Source organism: Caretta caretta, chromosome 2 (assembly GCF_965140235.1).
Source record: "Caretta caretta isolate rCarCar2 chromosome 2, rCarCar1.hap1, whole genome shotgun sequence".
NCBI lineage: Eukaryota > Metazoa > Chordata > Testudines > Cheloniidae > Caretta > Caretta caretta.
In genome coordinates, this window is record NC_134207.1 from 3,162,854 (window position 1) to 3,183,273 (window position 20,420).

At 52.9% G+C, this 20,420-nt stretch overlaps 1 protein-coding gene and 1 pseudogene across 2 annotated transcripts; one reads left to right on the forward strand and one right to left on the reverse strand.

The window, feature by feature from the left end:
• Window positions 1-5: 5 nt before the first annotated feature.
• Window positions 6-6,595, forward strand: LOC125632940 (uncharacterized). Of its 2 annotated transcripts, none has more exons than XM_075124876.1 (2): window positions 6-317; window positions 3,147-6,595. In XM_075124876.1, the coding sequence occupies exon 2, from the start codon at window positions 4,251-4,253 to the stop codon at window positions 6,201-6,203; it is 1,953 nt and encodes a 650-aa protein (XP_074980977.1). In that variant the 5' UTR covers window positions 6-317; window positions 3,147-4,250; the 3' UTR covers window positions 6,204-6,595. The 2 variants fall into 2 exon arrangements, with proteins under 2 accessions (XP_074980977.1, XP_048697839.2); XM_048841882.2 differs by having other exon boundaries at window positions 4,153-6,595.
• A 1,706-nt stretch (window positions 6,596-8,301) lies between these two features.
• Window positions 8,302-12,798, reverse strand: LOC125631089 (uncharacterized; annotated as a pseudogene).
• Window positions 12,799-20,420: the final 7,622 nt, after the last annotated feature.

Genomic DNA, 20,420 nt, shown 5'->3' on the forward strand with positions numbered 1-20,420 from the left:
CCGCTCAGCCCTGCCGGTGGAAGCTTCCCGCCTCGCTGTGGCGCGGGCCGGTCCTCTTCGGGTCCGGCAGCGTTGCATGCTGGGACATGTAGTCCTGCGAGAGGAGCGAGGCAAACGCCTTTGTATCGCAAACGTGTCCGCCTGGAGCTCGGGCGGCCGCAGCCCAGCTGCGGGCGGGCGGGCGCAAAGGGGATCGGTTCGGTGTCCGGTCGGCGCGGCTGACCGGACACCCAACGTCCGGTCCCCGCAGTAAGCGCCGCCGGGCCGGCAGAGCAGCGGCTGCTGGGGGAGCACCCGGCACTGGCTCCCGCGGACCGGTAGGTAGCAGCGCTGCCCGGGCGGGGGCACCAGGGACGGGGGGCAACTCTCCCTGGGATGCCGGGGGGCGACGGGGCAGCCGCGCACCGATTTCAGAACTAACCCGCCGCCGCCTCCGCTCCCCGGCTGCTTTCACCCTGGGGGCCCCCGCCCGGGGGGCGCGGAGGGAGCCGGCGGGGCTCGCAGGGCTCTTCCCGGGGGCTCCCCCGATCTCAGCCTGCGTCTGCCCCGGGCGACAGGGCAAGCGCTAGCCAGGGCAGGGCCAGCTCGGGCTTCAGACGCAGGGCGACTGTCAGCACAATGGTGCATCTCCCAAGTGCCCCCCATTTTAGAATCGCCGGGGGGAAATGAGCCCGTGCGCCCTTCTTCAGCCCCAGGGGGCTGTGGGGCTTTTGTATGTTCCTGTCTGGTCTGTAAGCAAGTCGTTTTTAAGTGAGGTGAAACTTGGGGGTGGCCAAGACAAATCAGACTCTTGCAAGGGGTGCAGTACATAAACCATACTGGGTCATCTAGCCCAGCGTCCTGTCTTCCGACAGCGGCCAACGCCAGGTGCCCCAGAGGGGATGAACAGAACAGGGAATCACCAAGTGACCCATCCCCTGTCGCCCATTCCCAGCGTCTGGCAAACAGAGGCCAGGGACACCACCCCTGCCCGTCCTGGCTAATCGCCATTGATGGACGTATGCTCCATGAATTTTATCTAGTTCTTTTTTGAACCCTGTTATAGTCTTGGCCTTCACAACATCCTCTGGCAAGGAGTTCCACAGGTTGACAGTACTCTGGAAAAGTTTAAACTACTTTAAACCTTGTGGTACTACAGTGATTAGAATGACAATATTTTATCACACCCTAACGCAAAGGTTGTTTCATGGCACCCCACAACTGAAGCACTTTAAATAGCAGTACTTTCTGTAGTCTTACTTTTTCAATGCACAAATGATTGATTGAAATGCTAAATGTAGTAGAATTTCAGTGAACCTTAGGTCTATAATAAGGAGGCCAAAATATATTTTTCAAAATCTTGCATCAGTAAGATCAAAACTAAAAATGAAATAAAATGGGCCATATTCTGTTCTCATTTACACAACTCCAAATTCAGAATAATGGTTGAGACCCATGCAGTGACTCCGATTTCCAGCAGTGCAAAGGAGGGCAGAATTTGCCCGTTTGCAATTTTCATTGGAAACTGTGCTAGAGACAGCTATGGATAGGGATTCTCTGCTAAAAGACCTCCCTAAGTGGCATGCTATAGTGAACAATTCATTTAGCACATCTTACTGGTAGTATTAAAGTGTACCTAATTAGTAGAACTTACTTGATAGAACTTCTGTAAAGACTGGAACAAACATTGCCTTCTAGTAACATTAGACTTTGTGTAGGACCACGAATTGCAATGAATTAACTATGGTAAAACTATGTATGGAGATCATCCACAAGAGAACCTTTCCAGGGGGAAAGCAAGCCATTTTACAAGACGGTACCTAGATATAAAGTTGAACCAAGGGCTAGATCCTTAAATACATACATCACAAGTTATCAGCATCCAATACTCGGGCCTAGGTAAATGACGGGGCATTCTGGGGGCAGTTCTTGCTCTTTTTGTTGGAACACTGGAGATGAAACTAGAAGCTGAAGAGATCTGAAAAGAAACCCCTCTGGGTAATGTAGAACTACCCCCACTGTCTTGCTGCTGGGCATCTTTTACCCTCTCTGAGCTTTTTCCTTTAATTTCTTTAGGGCACTGTCTTAGGCATTAGAGGTCTTGTCTACACTACAGAGTTTTGTCGACGAAAGGCAGCAAAACAGTGGAGGAGCTAATAAAATAAAGCTACATCATGTCAGTAAAAGCACTGGCTTTTACTGGCATCATGATTGCCTGGCAGACTGCAATATACTTCTGCTGTGAAAGGTTAGAAAGCCTCTCAAAAGTAGGATGAACTCACCAAAGGTGACATAGATCCATTCAGCAGATGAGGGTCTGAAGGCATTCGTTCAAACCCTTTTGGGGGGGAAGGGAACTTTGTAATTGGTAGGCTGGAGGATGAAGGAGATCCAGGGACCAGCAACCTACCCTCCCCTCGCCCTCAAAGTTCACCACAGGTAGTGCAAACTCAAGGCTTTGGCCAGGGGAGGCACAGCACTGTGCAGAGCGATGGGCACGAGAAAGGAGTCAAAGGAGCCACCAGCTGATTGACAGCTCAGGCTGGGTGAAAGCAATTTAAGGGACTTTCCAGTACACAGGGCAGCCGGGATCCTGAGCAAGGTGCGGGGGCGGCTCAACCGGAAGGGGGGGGCCTTGGGTGGAAGGGGCGGGGCTGGGGCCAGACTCCACCGGCCAGCCCTTCAGCGCGGTCCAGCAGCGATTTAAAAGGACTGGGGCTCTTTGCCATCTCCGCCACTAGCGCTATCCCGGGGCTCCCAGCCACTGCCGGGAGCCTTGGGCCCTTTTAAATTGCCGGGCCCTGGGGAAGCTGCCCCTTTGGCCCCCATCATCAGCGGCCCTGCTGGTATGGTCGGCTGTGTACCCGCTCTTACCGGTATGCTGTACTGGACCGTGCCAGCTTACTTTCATCACTGAGCTCAGGGTTAGGGATTGTGTGACTCCTGCTTGCACAAACACACACTCTCCTCCGTGTGCCTGTCTTAAAGGGCCAGCACTCCTGCATGCCAGGGCTTGGGTATGAATCTTGGGGGGGCGGGGAGGGCAAATACTCCTCTCCCCTCCCTAAATGGTGCCCCTGGACCTGGGGGAGGGATCCTGCCAGCGCACAGCATTTGAGGAGCATGGCCGGGTCCGCTATCCATAATGGCCCATCCTGCCTTCTCAGCTTCCCAGGCCCCGGCTCTCTCCAGCATCATCGCACCTGGACACAGAAGCCAAAAACCCAGACGGGTGGCAACCCTACCCCTTGCTCCAGGAATCAACCCCCACCTACGCCCAATCGTGCCCCGAATGCCCTCGGCCCAGGGACCGATGCTGCCTCTGGCTCCAGGGACTGCTCCCACAGTGCTCTGCCCCCTATTGCCCCTGTCCTGACTTCTCTGACACAACATTCAGCAAAGGTTTGAACAACAGATACCATGTGTTGAGTCAATGTAGTACCAACAAATGAAGGCGAGCCTGAGAAACCCGTGACAATTACAGCTTCTCAGTCACTGGAAGGTTCTAAGGAATGACTGGTACCTAATACGTAAATATAAACACTGGGGGGGGGGGGGGTGTTGACTTATGAACTAAATTCTCTGTGCGCTGTCTTCTGGCTGGGGGTTTTCTGTCTTAAAGGTTAAAACCAGACTCTGACTCTTACCTTAATACAGTTGACTTAATATATCAACATGTTAGGGCCTTGTTTTGTTAATCTTGAGAGCAGCTGGTATCCAATGTAAATTATATTGTTAAATTATCGTGTTCACGTCATTTTGTCATGGCTTAATAATACTCTACCAAACATGAAAAATGGGGACCCTGTAAGCATGCCGTTTGATGTGCTAGCCGCAGCGGTTAATGCTCTCCCCAGGGTGGTGCTAATTGAACTGATGCAAATACACAGAGATGTCCTTGCAGAACTGGATGTTACCCAAGCTGGTCAAAATACCGCTGTTAACTTTAGCTGCACTGAAAACAGCTTGTGACAAATTAGAGAGGCTAATATATAAAAAGTCCAGTTTTAAGGGGACCGGTGCAGTCTCTAGTCAGAAGTATTGACCGGACACCAAAAGTGAGTTACCACGATTGTCTATCTTCTTCTAGCGTCCTGTAACAAGTAAAACCTGTCATTAGCGTACTCAATCGGCCAAAAACTAGGGGATTGACTCTTTGAATAACTTTTTTAGTGCACCACCACAAACAGCGGGGAGCAACTGCCACACACGCTCAACACTTTTATCTGGTGGCTGACCTGTGCTTGCAGCCAGACTAGCGCGAGGGTGAAATGGCGGAACCCGAAAAGAAAAAGAGTCGAAGGCTCTGCTCTTTTAAAGATGAGTGGCTACAACTCCCAGAGTATCGGAACTGGCTTACAAAGGCAAGTGAAGACTCGGGATATTGTTCTATTTGTCGTGTTCAATTCACGGTTAAGTTTGATTCTGTAAAAGCTATTAAGCATCATGCAGAGACAAAAGGTCACAGAATCAAAGTACAAGGACAAGTATGGTCCAGTACTAGCAATAAAGTCTCCATAAAGACTGATAACGCCAAAGAACAACACATATGCACGGCTGAATTGCTTTTAACATATCACGGAGTTAAACACCACCACAGCTACCGTTCTCAAGATTGTGGAAATAAACTGTACCACTCCATTTTCCCTGATTCCAAGATAGCTTCCAAAATTCACTGTGGAATGACAAAAGCAGAAGCTTTGATTGAAACTGTATTAGCACCCCATTCATTGAAACTGGCTGTGCAAGACATTGGATCAACACCTTTCTCAATGGCGACAGATGCGTCTAATAAAGGGAACACTGTATTATTCCCAGTTGCCGTCCGCTATTTTAATAAAGATAAGGGACTCTGCATGTCTATCATAGACTTTTTTGAGGATGCAGACGAAACATCAGAGGCAATCGCAAACAACTTAAGAAATTGTCTTCAAAATTCCGGTCTGATACAGAATAAAATTGTGGCATATGGAGCAGTCAATTTTGGAGAAAATAAGTCTGTTTTTCTGCACCTAAAACAAATGTTGGATTTACCAAACCTTGTGCCAGGGTATTGCAGTGCTCACATAGTACACAATACAGCGAAACATGGCTTGAATATGCTCTCTTACGATGTAGAATATTTGGTCATCAAGGTCTTCAGTGAATTCTCATCCAGTGCAAAGAATATCAGTGAACTTAAAGAATTCTTTGACTTCATGGAGACAGAATACTTAGAAATCTTACACCAGGCACCTAAACGTTTTCTGACCCTTTTCACTGCCGTAGACAGGTTACTGAAGGATTGGCCTGCACTCAAATCTTACTTTGTGAACAAAGGAGAGGAAGATGTAAGCCGCGCAATATGGGCCTTTCTTGCTGAGCAAGAGGACACAGTTTCTGATGATGAAACTGTTACGCTTCCCGAACTGTACATCTACTTTGTGCACAACATTATGAGCCAATTTAACAACACCATAAAGGTTCTTGAAAGTGATTACATTCAGGTAACCGAACTCTATGCTATATTCAACAAGCTGAGAAGAGAGATTCAGAATCGACAAGAGAAAGGCTTCTATGGGTACAAAGTGACACAGTTCCTGAAGAAGCTACCACTTAATGAGCAGAATAAATTTGTTGGCGATGCCCAGCGGGCTTACACACGCATGCTACAGTACCTGGAAAAGTGGTTTGATTTCAGCGAAAACTCTTTCTATAAGTTGTGTGCACCACTCAATCTGGACGAGCCTCTTCAGCTAGACAAACTGTGCGCGTTGTCTACAAACTTGAACATTCAAGTGAACATAGATGAATTATTTACAGAAATGTGCGTATTGAATGATGTGCTACCAATCCTCAAGAGTTCAATAAACGATGCTGAATCGACACAGTGCCAGCAGCAAGAGCGTCACCATCAAATCAATGTCTCTGAGGTGTGGGTAGAGCTCTTTAAGTGCTGCGAGGCCCCAAACTTGCTTAGAATTGTGCAGCACGTGTTTGCTGTTCCACCCAGCAACGCATTTGTGGAACGCGTTTTCAGCGTTATGAAGAACTTGTGGGCTGATGAAAGGACTCGGCTCCAGGTGGACATGGTGAAAGCTGAGCTGTTCGTGCACTTCAACTATAAAATGACATGTGCCGAGTTTGCTGGATTTTTGCAGACAGGAGTAGCTAAGGAGCTTGTGGCAGCAGCAACAAATGATCAGAAGTTTCAGTTGCCACGCACATCACCCTGTCCGGTCTAGACTGCACGCTGCTAGAATACGATAGCATTATAGTCATATTTTCTTATCCTAAAAAAAGTTAAACCAGTAAGTACACTATATGGAGTTAGAATATGAATTAGCAGTGTATATTTGAGGTTGCTTTAACTTCATTACTTGGGGGCCAGGCAGACTCTGAGCTGGCCTACAACAAAGGTGACTTTAAACCCTGTCGCTGTCCTGTTCGTGCCTCAAGTGGAGAAATAAATGCACAGAGAATTGAGGCCTATATGTTTGCATTGTTCTACATAAATATAAATACCTTTACAATGAAAGTTCTTTGTGGCTGTGCTAGGGAGTTTCTTGCCCTGTTCTTGTTATATTTTTGTTTTACTTCTGAGGAATAAAGATGATGCAAAGTTTGTATGAAATGATTATGCAGTATCTGGTGACATGTCAAACTTTGCACCTAACTGTATATTAAAGCGCACACAAAAAACCCCATCTGGTTTTCAGAGGTTTGGTGGGTGTTCAGCCCCACTGAAAGCCTACTTAGCTTTATTAAGCTCTTCAAATTGAGATGCCTAATTTTAGGCAGTGAGGTTTGAAAGGTTTTACCTAGGTCTTTCAGACTTGATAAGTGATTAGGTTTCAATGTACCTTTATCAATTCTGTTCTTTTTTGTTATGCCTGGAACCAGTGTAATTAAACATCTACCTTGGGTATATGCAAATACCAGGGCACAGATCCGATGAAATCAAACAACATCTCACCATCATGTTGTACTTTCCTCCCTAGCAGGAGTGATGGAGTTGGCAACTTGGATCCAGTCCTGCCGTGTATGTGTTATCAACCACTAGTGCCAGTGGGATTGAGGGATTCTTCACTCTTCGTGGCACTGGGCCCAGCTTGAACCGTTCCAATTTTTGTGTTCATTTCCTGTTTACAATATCTGCACTTAGGCATTTAGCACCTGCCTGCGATCCAAGAGGGCGGGGATCCAGGTAGCCTAGCCACTTTTGTAATGGACATTGTTCCACACGTCTTTGAAACAGCAGCAGATTTGGGATTTTTTGCTATTTAAAGTCATAATGTGATTCATAAACCTGCATGAAGATGTTAGTCTTGAAAGGATTGAATGATAAAACAGTTTTTGTGGGCAAGGGTGTTGTTCCCCTGTAGTTCCTGAGCTCTTTGTAAATAATAATGAGCTTATCTTCATCAAACTCCTGTGAAATAGGGAAGTATCATTGATTTCCACTTTACTAATGAGGAGCTGAGGCAACAACAGGTAAGTTGCCTGACCTTGATCACACAGGAATTACATGGCAGAGTTGTGAAATGAGCCAGGTGATCCTTAGGTCCAGTCCAGTCCTCTAACTGCAAGAGCATCCATGTTACTGTTAAGTGATGCTGATTGTACTAGCACCTGACAGCCAATGTTCCCTCTAATTTTTTACATCCATGTGCAGAATGAATTTCGTTATGCGCACCAATATGGAGGTGATGTGTGGGAAGGGGTGGGAAGGGGTGGGGCCAAGGGATTCAGCATGTGGGAGGGGACTCAGAGCTGGGGCAGAGGTTTAGGGTGCAGGGGGGGTGAAGGCTCTGGGGTGGGGCCAGGGTGTCATAGCTCCACAATTAAAGAAATGTACTAACTTTTATATGCATCTGTTAATGGGCAGTTTCACTTTAATTAGCATTGGGATTCACCTTTTGTGAACCTCTTAGCTCTTGTCTACTGACCCGTTGTTGCTTTGAAGAATTTATCAGGATCATTCTGGCTGTACACTTCAATGTAACACCCCAGCAATTAGCAGTGTTTGACAACACAGTATGGGTACTTTCTTATGGAGATTGTAAGAAACCTGAATTTTGGTTTCACACCAGGCTTTGCACACTAAGCTGTACTTAAATGGGTTGTTTTCAGTTTAGCACTCCGTATGGGTTTAAAATATGTGGTGTCACTTGACGGGTTTTTGTTACTTGACTGGAGTTGGATTGGACGATTTAGCACGCTAGGGGGCTTTGGGGAATTTTATGTTTTCTTTCTTTATAGGAGAGACATTAAAGCTTAATTTTTTTAAGCGTCCTTTTAGAGCAGAGATTTAAAGTAAGACTCAAAGAAAAAGGAACGCCGTTCTGTAAGAGTTTCATCTGTTCATGCTTTTTGATTTAAGTCTCTTTGTTAAATAATACAGCTGGATGACCAAAGAATCCACAAATGGTATATATTACAATATTCTGTGCACTGAGATTAAGTCAAAATTCTGACAATGATTAACCTGTTGCTTTCGCCACTCCGTTAAACGGTAAACTATGAATGTAGAAAATACCTGACAGGCAAGTAAAAGTGTGAAAACATAATTGCTAGAAATAACTAGCACTGTGGTGACAGTCTGTTACTCGTGTGCTATTACTAATGAGTTACCTTGTACTTACAATTAGTGCTGCAAGCTCTTTGGGAAAAGCCACCTGGTGAGCAAGATCAGCATTGCCAACCCCATGAGTGGAAAAATCACCAGTCAGCCTCCCAAACTCATGTGATCAGTCAGTGCCCCATAGCAAACTGGACTCATCTCCTCCCCAGTGCAGGAAGCTCACCCCCATCAAAGCATGGAAATACTCAACCTCTTCTGCCTTCCCACCCTAGCTGAGGCAGGCACACACCTCTGGGCCTGGGGGATGTAGCTACTAGGACTCAGGGAGCATGAGCTTTCCGTCCTCCCTCCTCACTGGTCCAGGACCAGCCCTTAACAGGAGGGCCTGAGGGCATTTGCCCCAGCTTTGGCCCTCAAAGCCTGCCTGTCACCTCACTGATTATGTGAGTGTTAGTTATGTAAAATGTTCAAAAGTCTCCAGGCTCAGCAATTCTACACTTTCATTGGTCCCTCCTGTTCAAACACACAGACACACACACACCCCGCAAAACCCCCACCTGTTAACCACTGCCCTTGGCTCTGGGATAAATACCATCCACAAGGATGAGAAATGCTGTAGCGTGTGACTACCCCGCTGCTCCCAAAACACACCGGACTCAGGGCAGTGTTCACAGCCAGTCTCACAGAGAGAAGGCAGCTCCCGTCCCTGCCCAGAACTATGAGCTCAGGCAGGTTCTGGACCACGGGATGGCTTCATTTTAGATCTCCCCAGTGAGGCTGCAGTGGGGTGGGTGGCATAAGCAATGACTATTTCAGGGAACCAGGGAGCTGCATGAAAGGGATGGAGACACATATAGCCCCTGCTTAGAGGGTGTTGAGCCTGTGCCACAGGGATCATTCAATACACTAACTCCAGCTCAGTTACACACTCCGGCTCATGACCACAGCTGTGGCGGGTGTATCTGACCATCAAACCAACTAGGAACCTCCTGTACAGTCACAGCTGGAGGAGGCCTGCACCTTCCGGCCACTGGTCACACTGGAAACTCTCTCGTCCCCAGGGAAATCCCACGTCCCCAAACATGGCATTTCTGACAGTTCAAGTGAGACAGCAATGAGGCTGCTAAAAGCATTGCCTGTGTAATGGGGCCTACAGCAGATACAGACCAAGGAAAGGGGTGAGGTAGTTGCCTTGATCAAAGGGAGCCTTTGCAGAAATGCGGGGGGAGGGCTTTAAAAAAAACAACCACCACCCACAAACCTATTTTACATGTTTCAAGCAGGCTAGAATGGTTTTATGCCATTCCTAAGAGAAAGCAGCCAGTCTCACTGATCAGCATCACCCCCTCTGCAGCCTGGAGGCACAGCAGGTCATTTGTTCTCGCAGTCCCTAGGATGAGTGAGCTCCCGTCCCAACTGGCCTAAGCTCGCCTCCAGTGTATGGATTCGGTTTTTGTAAGTCATGGACCAGTCCACACCTGGACACAGGCACGATGCAAATTCCACTGCACTCAGCTGTGGCCAACACAGCATGAGAAATCCACAGGGCCGCGCCAGCATGAATGAGTAGGGGCTACAGCTCCATATATTTGAATTTAGCAGTTCTGCTTTCTTTCACGGCTAGCTCGCCTCTGTCTTCTCACTGTCCCCTCAGTAACTCACCCCTGCTCTGCACAGTCTCTCCCCCTCACGGCACAGAGCTATTTTTTCACAATTCACATTTAGACTATCATTGAACACCAGATTATTTTTATGACTACTTTTTTGGTGCCCACTTAGAATCAGGCAGTCACCCCAAAACTGGCCCCAGCACACTGGCTACGACCTGCTATCCAAGCAGCTCGGAGGTACGTAGCTGATGAGTTTTTACGATGTTTTTTCCTCTATAATAACTACATTTCCTCTCTCAGCAGGTGAATGCTCAAGTCTTGGGCTGCCTCCTTTTACTCCCTCCTGGGGAGGGGTCCACAGCAAACGCAGCCCTTCTTGTGCAGCCCCCAGGCTCCCTGCTTAACAGGACATAGCTCCCTGGTGGTTTTACGAAAATGCCCCCAGAGCAACTGGCTCCACATGGATTCTCCGATGTCTGATAAGTGTTGAGCACCACCTAAACCTTTGTTCACAACTGGGACATTTATAGGGCCTCTTGCCCGTATGGGTTCTGATGGGCCATGGGCTGCAGCCTTTCCCGCACACGTCACATTTGTAGGGTTTCTCCCCAGCGTGGATTCACTGATGCTTGGTCAGGTTCGAGCTGCTGTTGAAGCTCTTCCTGCAGGCGCTACGTTTGTAGGGTCTGTCCTCTAGGTGGATAACTTGGTGTTGGAGAAGCTCCACACTTCGCGGGAAGCCTTTCCCACACTCGCTGCACCCATCGGGCCTGTTCTCTGATGGGCAAGGAGGGATTTTTCTGACCGAAGCTGTTCGCACGCTCGGAGCAGGTCCAGGGTCTCTCTCCCGTGTGCGTTATTTGATGCTGAATGAGAGCTGAGCTGTGACTGAAGCCTTTCCCACACTCGGTGCATTTGTAGGGTCTCTGCCCCTTATGGATCCTCTGGTGGACGAGGAGGGTGGAGCTCCAGTTGAAGCACTCCCCACATTCCCTGCACTGATGGGTCTCTCGCCTGTGTGGATCCTCTGGTGGACGAGGAGGGTGGAGCTCCAGTTGAAGCACTCCCCACATTCCCTGCACTGATGGGTCTCTCGCCTGTGTGGATCCTCTGGTGGACGAGGAGGGTGGAGCTCCAGTTGAAGCACTCCCCACATTCCCTGCACTGATGGGTCTCTCGCCTGTGTGGATCCTCCAGTGCGTGACGAAGGTTGAGCTCCAAGAGAAGCTCTTTCCACACTTGGCGCATGTGTAGGGTCGCTCGCTGGTGTGGATTCTCTGATGTCTGATCAGTTCCGAGCTCTGCCCAAAGGCCTTCCCGCAGTCAGCACGCTCATACCTTTTCTCCGCCCAGTGGATTCTCTGGTGTCTGGCAAAGGCAGAGCGCTGCTGGAAGCTCTCCCCACATTCAGTGGGATGGCAGGGGATCTGCTCAGCCTGGCTCCTCTGGCATCTTAGGAGTGCGGAGCACCAGCTGAACGGCTTCTCGCAGCCAAGGCACTTGGAGGGTTTCTTCGCGGAGTTGGTGCTCTGGTGTTTAATGAGCGCTGAGCTCAGCTGGCAGCTCCTCCCACACGCAATGCATTTGTAGGGCTTCTTTCCTATACAGATTCCCTGGTGTTTGATAAGGGCAGGACACTGCCAGGAGCTTTTGCCTCATTCCTCACGTTTATAGGGTCTCTCTCCCCTCTGAGCTGGGCTCTAGTACACAGCCACATCTTTGCACTTCTTGAGACGTCTCTCGCAGAGAGTGGATTTGCCCCACCGGTTCCCTGTGGATTTTCTCTGCTGTGTTTGAACCCATGCTGACTTTCACTGTCTTTTCCCTGGTCCAGACTCTGGGAAACATTGCCCATGGAGCAGTCTGAAAACATCTCATTGGCGCTCACCTTTCCAGGATCTTCCCGTAGAGTTTTCTCATTCTCACAGTCACTCTCAAGCCCATCGTCTGCAGAATGGAGAGAGAACCCAGACAAGATCACATCCAGCAGTCAGGAGAAAGGATCTCTCAGAAAGGAAAACTGCAAAGAGTAGGGCAGAAACAAGTAAAACACTAAGGAGATCAAAATCAGAAAGGCAATCCCCCAAAATCTGCCCCCAGGACAGCAAGCAGAGGGCAAATTCTGATTCACCAGCCAATCTGAACACAGAACCGATGAGCGAGGACAGATCTACATGCAATGTCAGTGAAGGGGGTGGAGAGTTACAGCGGACATCTGCGTTCCTAAATGGACTGAAAGCGGCAGCTCTGTCAATGCCATGATGCGGTGCAGCTGTACTCTGACACATGGCTTGTCACAACGGGGTCGTGGGTCTCCAGGCTTCCGGTCTCCTCTAGACTCCAGAGCTAACGGATCCATTTACCAGGTAAAAGACAATCCTGAGAGTCCACCTGGAGGCTTCCTGGCTCACATGTCACCACCCATGGTAATGGGGCCCCATCCTTGGTTGACCCTGGGGCCTCACCCTCACAAATGTGAATAATAATAATAGATTCTGCAATAGAAACTCATCACTTGCAAATGGTGGCCTGGATCCCCACTCTGGGCATGTGCTATCCCCCAGCCGGGACATGGTTCATGCCATTTCTCGCTGGGAGAAGCACGGTTTGGGCCTCACCTGCGAACTCCCATGGGTGCCGCGACATCTCTCTGGCGGGCCCGTTTCTCCATCCCGCTTCCCCCGGGGGCTCGGCCTGGCGGCCCGGTGTGGGCTCCCCCCACTCACCGCCACGGCAGTTGGGATGGGGGCGGCGTCACATGGGCAGAGGGAGCCCGCAGGGGGATGCCAGCCCCAGCTCCGACCCCAGGCCCAGGCCCAGCCCCTGCCCCTGCTGCCCGCAGCAACCCCACGCCCCCCTGCAGCGACCCCTGCCCTAGCTCTGAACCCAGGCCCAGCCCCTGCTCCCCGCAGCAACCCCAGTCCCCTCCCACTCCCTACAGCGACCCCTGCCCCAGCTCTGAACCAAGGCCCAGCCCCCGCCCCCGCTCCAACCCCAGGCCCAGCCCGTGCTCCCCACAGCAACCCCAGCCCCCCCCCCCACTCCCTACAGCGACCCCTGCCCCAGCTCTGAACCAAGGCCCAGCCCCCGCCCCCGCTCCAACCCCAGGCCCAGCCCGTGCTCCCCACAGCAACCCCAGCCCCCCCCCCACTCCCTACAGCGACCCCCGCCCCAGCTCTGAACCAAGGCCCAGCCCCCGCTCCAACCCCAGGCCCAGCCCGTGCTCCCCACAGCAACCCCAGCCCCCCCCCCACTCCCTACAGCGACCCCTGCCCCAGCTCTGAACCCAGGCCCAGACCCTGCTCCTCGCAGCAACCCCAGTCCCCTCCCACTCCCTACAGCGACCCCCGCCCCAGCTCTGAACCCAGGTCCCGCCCCAGGCCCCGCCCCCCACTCCCCGCAGCGACCCAGGCCCCGCCCCAACCCCAGGCCCCCCAGCGACCCCAGCCCCCCACTCCCCACAGCGACCCCAGGCCCAGACCCTGACCCTGCTCCCCACAGCGACCCAGGCCCCGCCCCAGACCCTGACCCTGACCCTGACCCTGCTTCTCGCAGCGACCCCAGGCCCAGCGCCCGCTCCCGCCCCGGGAGGCTAAGGCAGCGCGCTCACAGCGACACCGGAAGTGAATGCAGCCGGAAGTGATGCCGGGTGGACACGTGACCCCCCCACCCCCGCTCACCTGAGGGGAAGCAAATTGCCGGGAGGGCGCATGCGCCCCGCTCCCAGCTGCACGCGCCCTGGCCCTGACCTCGCCCTCCCCTGTCCCCCAGGCTTAGCCTGCCCCTCCTCCGTCCCCCAGGAGCGGGGGCGGGGAACCCCCTGGTGGGGGGGCAGAGAGCCCTGGCAATGGGGGGGAGACCCCCTGGTGGGGGGGCAGAGACCCCTGGCAATGGGGGGGAGACCCCCTGGTGGGGGGGGCAGAGACCCCTGGCAATGGCGGGGAGACCCCCTGGTGGGGTGGCAGAGACCTCTGGCAATGGGGGGACACCTGGTGTGGGGGGGGCAGAGACCGCTGGCAATGGGGGGGGCACCTGGTATGGGGGGGCAGAGACCCCTGGCAATGGGGGGGAGACCCCCTGGTGGGGGGGGCAGAGACCCCTGGCAATTGGGGGACACCTGGTGTGGGGGGGGCAGAGACTCCTGGCAATGGGGGGGGAACCCCTGGCGCGGGGGGGGAGTTACGAGCAGGGCAGGCCAGCAGTGCCCTCTGCCCCTGGCACGTCAGGTTCTGCCTGAATAGCTGGCTCCGGTGCTCCCAGGCCCTTGGGGACCATATGGGGGGGCACCATGGGGCCTTTCAGAAAGATGAGAAACCACGAGACCCTTCCCTTAAGCTACCGGCCCAGGGAGCAACTGCCAGGAGTCAAGCAGCATTACTACGGCCACTCATGACCGCAGCAGCCGGCATGTGTCCTCCCCTCGTGGACAGGATGCCAGGCTTAGGGATCTCACATCCTGCCCAAGGAAAGGAAGACAGGAGACCTCACAGCTGGGCAATTATTTGTAACTCAATCAATATTCAACTGTGATTTTATTCCCACCCCTTTTCCTTCATCCGAACACAAGGGAGAATTCAGGGAGAGCCTTAGGGAAAGTTAAACATCTGGCCCAAGAGTTGTTGGGTCCCTGTACAGAATACAGAGCTCTCCAAACGCTGGGAGACTTAGTGACAAACAGCACAAACCCTCAAGACCATCAGTGACCCAGCAAAGACACGAGTGCTCTCAGGTCTCCTTCCCCAAGGATGGGTAAGCCACTGATCCCAAATCTTGAGGCGGGGGAATGGGAACACAATGATTCCCTGTGTTGGAATGTCGGACTCGATACAGCCATCCGTTCCCCATTCTCCTTCTGGAGTGCGAGATGGAGGAATCCACACTGCTGTTGAGTTCTGGGGCTTGATTCTCCTGCCCATTGTCCTTTCCCACTTGCCCTTGAAAGTGCATCTCTCCATTGTCTGAGACAACACATTCACTACAGATCTTACTACCTTTGTGAGATAAACACTTAAAACCCATACAGATTAAGATGCATCAGTTGTGTTACATGGTGCAAATTGTATGGTACGTGACTTCGCAGCCTGCTGACCTGAAATTGGGATGCCAAAGTCAAACCTCTGTGATGAATCACCCTTCCCAAGTATATACAAAAGCTGCTGCCCACCCCTCTGAACCAACTACACAGGATCCAGACCCAAACCGGGGGACCAAAGGCGGGTGTGTGTGAAGGGATTTATACAGGAGACTTAAAATGCCGCAGAATTCCTTCCTTGAGGGTAAAGAACTGTCTGACCTCAGTTCCATGATTCTTTATTTCTGCTGTAAAAGACTTTCAACATCAAAAGAGGACCCCGAACTAGGTCCCCCAAAAGTGTTTTGTGACTGTCTGGTTTTATAGTCCTGCCCATTACCACCCTCTCAGCAGCTTTCAAGCAAACATCTATAGTAATAGTGAAGACCCGAGTTGACTTCATGGAGTATCTGGCACATTGCTCTTTTCGGGGTCAAAGGAGGGGATTTTAGGGTAGGGATTTTGTTTCTCTCTCTTTATTTGTCGCATCTGGGAGGTTGGTCGGGTTCATTGGGTAGAAGGGAGTGTCGTTATGAGTCATTCTTTTGCTGGAAAAGCCCTTTTGAAGAGGCTTTGCTGTGTTTCCTACCGACTCAAGACTTTAGATTCACCTGATTGCTTCTGGAAGTTTGCTCCCTAGCAGAGGATGCTTTGTCCCGTGCTGGGTGATCTGCGTTGTCTCAGACACAGCTGTCATGGTGGCTCATAGATCAAAATTCAGTCTTTCGCAGAGCTGGGGCATCATCCATTAATTGACCTTTTCTTTCTGCTTGGAAGTAATCTCGCCACACCTGCTGTGCAGTCTGTTTCCCTGTGGGCGCCCCGGCACTTGGTGTTATCTTAGTTGCATGCAATACAGCTAAAGTCTGGGGGGGCAGGGGCTAATGAAAGAAACTCTCAGCGCTGCCAAGCCTGGTGTCCAGGGAAATGGCGGAGTGGTGCAGCCAGGGACACTGGAACAGTGCATCTGGTGGCGGGTGCTGAGAGCCATTGAGCCAAACTGTGAACCCTGGATATAATGGAAACCACTTCAAGTGTGGAGGTGCTGCAGCCCCCCACCCCGAGTTGCAGCATCTGTGGGCATAGCCTCTGGGCCCCACATCTGGAGGAGATCAGCATGGCCAGTAGCAGAATTGGAGGCCAAGGGCCCAGGCTTCGAAAGGCCTTGGAGGCAGAGCGCTCCTGACGCTCCCACACCGCAAGGCTGGCCCAAGCAGGGCCGGTGCAGCAAAGCCAGGGCGCAGCTACCCTTGGAAACCTGGTCACGTTTAGACTGGGGGGCGGGGCGGGGCAATGAAGAGAACAGCTTAGGCACCACGCTGACACTTAATGTGGAAACCGTCCCCCCGGTCTGGAGCGACTAACCCGTGGGTGTCACGGTCGGATCAGATCCCTGGGTGAGGCCGTGGCAGAGGGTTGGGGTGTGGGAGTGAGGGCTCCGGCTGGGGGTGAAGGCTCTGTGGTGAGGCCAGGGATGAGGGTTCACCATGTGGGAGGGGGCTCAGGGCTGGGGCAGGGGGTTGGGGTGTGGGGGCGGGGTGAGAGCTCTGGCGGAGGGTACGGGCTCTGGGATGGGGATGAGGGGGTTGGGGTGCAGGAGGGAGCTCCCCCCAGATCTCTCTCCCTGCAGCAGCTCCGGGGCTGGGGGAGAGGACTGCGCGGCACTTTATAGGCTGCTGCACAGCCGCGCAGCTTAGAGGGAACTTAGGTGACCACACTCGTCCCTGCTAGCGACTGATGGCATGGGGGAAAGCCGCCCAGAACAGGCTTTATTTGCACTGGTGTCCTAGCTCTGCCCAGGTGCCCAGCTGTAAGGATAAGGTCTCTTCCTGTAGCCATATTGTCAGGTCTGAGGTCTTTTCCTTGAGTAAGCAGCAGCAGCCATGAGCAAAGAAGAAGCAGGAAGTCACAGCCTATCGGGCTGGTAAGCAGCTCCTGTCCCCGTAGCACCCACCAGCACCAGCTAAAGAAACAGATCTTAAGCTGGTTAAAGAAAACGTTGTTTGAAGCCTCCTGTCTGGCAAGGACCCACGTCTCACCAGCTGTGACTGTCAAATCCCCCCTTCTATTGTTCTGCCTTCACGGTCCCCACTTCTCCAGGGTTTAGCTGTAGGATCCGGCTGGCTGGTTCCTTGATTGGTTCTGTCTGTTGCGTGGCTAGTCTTGCAAGGTGTAAGTCAGCCAAGGTGGTGGGGTCTGAAGGGGCTAGGACTGGTGAGAAGTACTGTCTTGTACTTTAAAATGACGGGTGAAGGCCCAGCTACGCAGGACTCAAGTTTCGCTGTATGAACTGGGGTCCACAAGGAAGTGCTTTGGGACCAACTCCAGGACACAGCCCAAGAGCAGAGCTGCCAGACCTCGGCACCCAGCCCGTGACACCGGGCAGAAACTGGAGTCCCCGGATGACCTGATCCTGACTGGCCACCAGGGAAAGCTCCGGTCTCCTTGGGAGCGGGGAGCGTTGTGTGCTCAGCGTGTGTGTTCTGTTGTGGTGACTGGTAATCAATAGAGGTTAGGGTTATTACTGTGTGAGGCTCTTTCTCTGGGAAAAGACCCCGTAAGCCTGCCGCGTGCAAGGTCACGCCTGAGCCCTAGGAACTGTTGCGGTTTTGGGGAGTGCCATTCGAGCAAAGGCATATGACGAGTTAAGGAGTGGGACAGTCATGTTGTGGGAGGGGAGTTAGGGGGCTGAGCGTGGGGGGAATGGGGCAGGGGAGCCCCCAGTCAGCGAAACGGCTGAGCAAGCCCAGTGGTGGGGACAGGCTGAGGATGCTGCTGCTGGCAGCTTCGTGCCCCACCCTGGCTGGGGAGGGCGCAGCCTATAATGGTGGGGGGGGGGGCTCCCGCATGGATAGGGGAGACAGGAGGGGGGAAGGGGACAGGTCAGTGCTCTGGGGAGGGGGATCCCCCAGCCCTTCACTGCAAAACAGCCCACCCACAGCCCACCACCAACACCCGAGATGGAGGGGACAGTTCAGTGCATGGGGGTTCCCCGATACTCTCCACAGTGAAATAGCAACCCCTGACCCCCCGCCTGCAAGCCAGCTGCTGAGGGCGGGAGGAGGAAACCTTCCAGCTGCGCCTCTTCTGCACCTCTGACCCAGGCTCCCCCACCCCCCAAAATTCCCCTGTTCCAGACCCTGCCCCCCCAAACACAGGCTCTGCCAGGCCGGGCAAGTGGCTGTGTGCCCTGGGGCTGCGCTGAAGGGCCAGGGCCGGGAGGGGAGTGGAAAGCTGCAGTCTGGGGGGGCAATGCCCCTAATGCCCCCCGATCTCCGCCCCAGCTGTGACATTACAATGTTGCTCTGATGCAGCAGCGAGTGGACAATTGACGCAGGGAAAGTGCTCCGGGGAAACGCTGCACCTGCGGCTCCTCGCGTCAGCCCGACGCTTCATGTGCCCTTATTGCGGGGCTGGGGGTCAGCCATCAAAACCTCCCGCCCTAAGCCTAATGCAGTGGGGAGGGGACAGGTGTTTCTACCTGGGAGGGCAGTTTAAAAGGCCTAGCGATTCATTGCCCCGGGACCCCCTTCTGACAACAAAAATTACTACAAGACCCCAGACCTGAAAACGGCTGAGCCCCACCACCCTGGGGGGCCAAAGCCCAAGGGCTTCAGCCCTGCGAGCGGGGAATCGTCGCCTGCAGGGGGGTCAGTTGTCCCACATTTCTGGGCAGGCGCGTCTCTTTTGGACTGTTAAAAGCAACCCCGAGACACTGAACCCGGCCCCCACTGCAGCTGCCCCCAGTGTTTCGCTCCTTTCCCCTGCCCACTGGAGATGGGAGAATTTTTCTCATCATCTTTTGCAGCCCCTGCAGCTCCTGGGCTTGCTCCAGTTCATGGGTCTGTGGGGTTTGTCCTGCCTCTCTGGCTGGTTCCTCTCCCCTCCCACACACTGACGGCCCCTCGCTCTGGTCCTCAGCCTTTGGTCCTTTGCCCCCGTCTCCTCTGCCCCGGTTCACGGCTTGCCCTCCCCACCTATTTCCTCAGACATCCCTCCCATCTCCCTCCCTGCCCCCTCACACCATCCCCCCAGCATCTCTCTCCCCGCAGGACGGGGGAGTCCATCGCTAGAGGATCAAGCTGAAGGATGGCAGGGGGGGTTGGGCGAGAGGATGTGGCTCCTGTCTGGCAGGGTGAACGGGCCACACGGGCCAGAGTGTGGTCACCTGAGGGCTGAGGGGATTGCGCTGGGAAAGGGGCCAAGCCAACCAGAGGGGACTGACCCACAGGAGAGGGGACCCCCAATGAAGGAAAGTGGGATCACCTCAGAATGGGGCGGGGGGGAGGGGATGGAAAGGGGGACTGAGTGGGGCAACCCACCCCAGCAGGCAAGTGCCAGAAAGGGGGGCAACCACCCCAGTGGGCAGGAGGGGCAGACCCCCGAGAGAACTCAGCAGCCAGGGGCATGCAGGAGGACTCCTTAGAATCATAGAAGATCAGGGTTGGAAGGGACCTCAGGAGGTCATCTAGTCCAACCCCTTGCTCAAAGCAGGACCAATCCCCAATTAAATCATCCCAGCCAGTGCTTTGTCAAGCCTGACCTTAAAAATATCTAAGGAAGGAGATTCCACTACCTCCCTAGGTAACGCATTCCAGTGTTTCACCACCCTCCTAGTGAAAAAGTTTTTCCTAATATCCCACCCCTAAACCTCCCCCATTGCAACTTGAGACCATTACTCCTCGTTCTATCATCTGCTACCACCGAGAACAGTCTAGATCCATCCTCTTTGGAACCCCCTTTCAGGTAGTTGAAAGCAGCTATCAAATCCCCCCTCATTCTTCTCTTCCGCAGATTAAACAAGCCCAGTTCCCTCAGCCTCTCCTCATAAGTCATGTGTTCCAGACCCCTAATCATTTTTGTTGCCCTCCGCTGGACGTTTTCCAATTTTTCCACATCCTTCTTGTAGTGTGGGGCCCAAAACTGGACACAGTACTCCAGATGAGGCCTCACCAGTGTCGAATAGAGGGGAACAATCACGTCCCTCAATCTGCTGGCAATGCCCCTACGTATACATCCCAAAATGCTGTTAGCCTTCTTGGCAACAAGGGCACACTGTTGACTCATATCCAGCTTCTCATCCACTGTAACCCCTAGGTCCTTTTCTGCAGAACGGTCCCTAGTCTGTAGCGGTGCATGGGATTCTTCCGTCCTAAGTGCAAGACTCTGCACTTGTCCTTGTTGAACCTCATCAGAT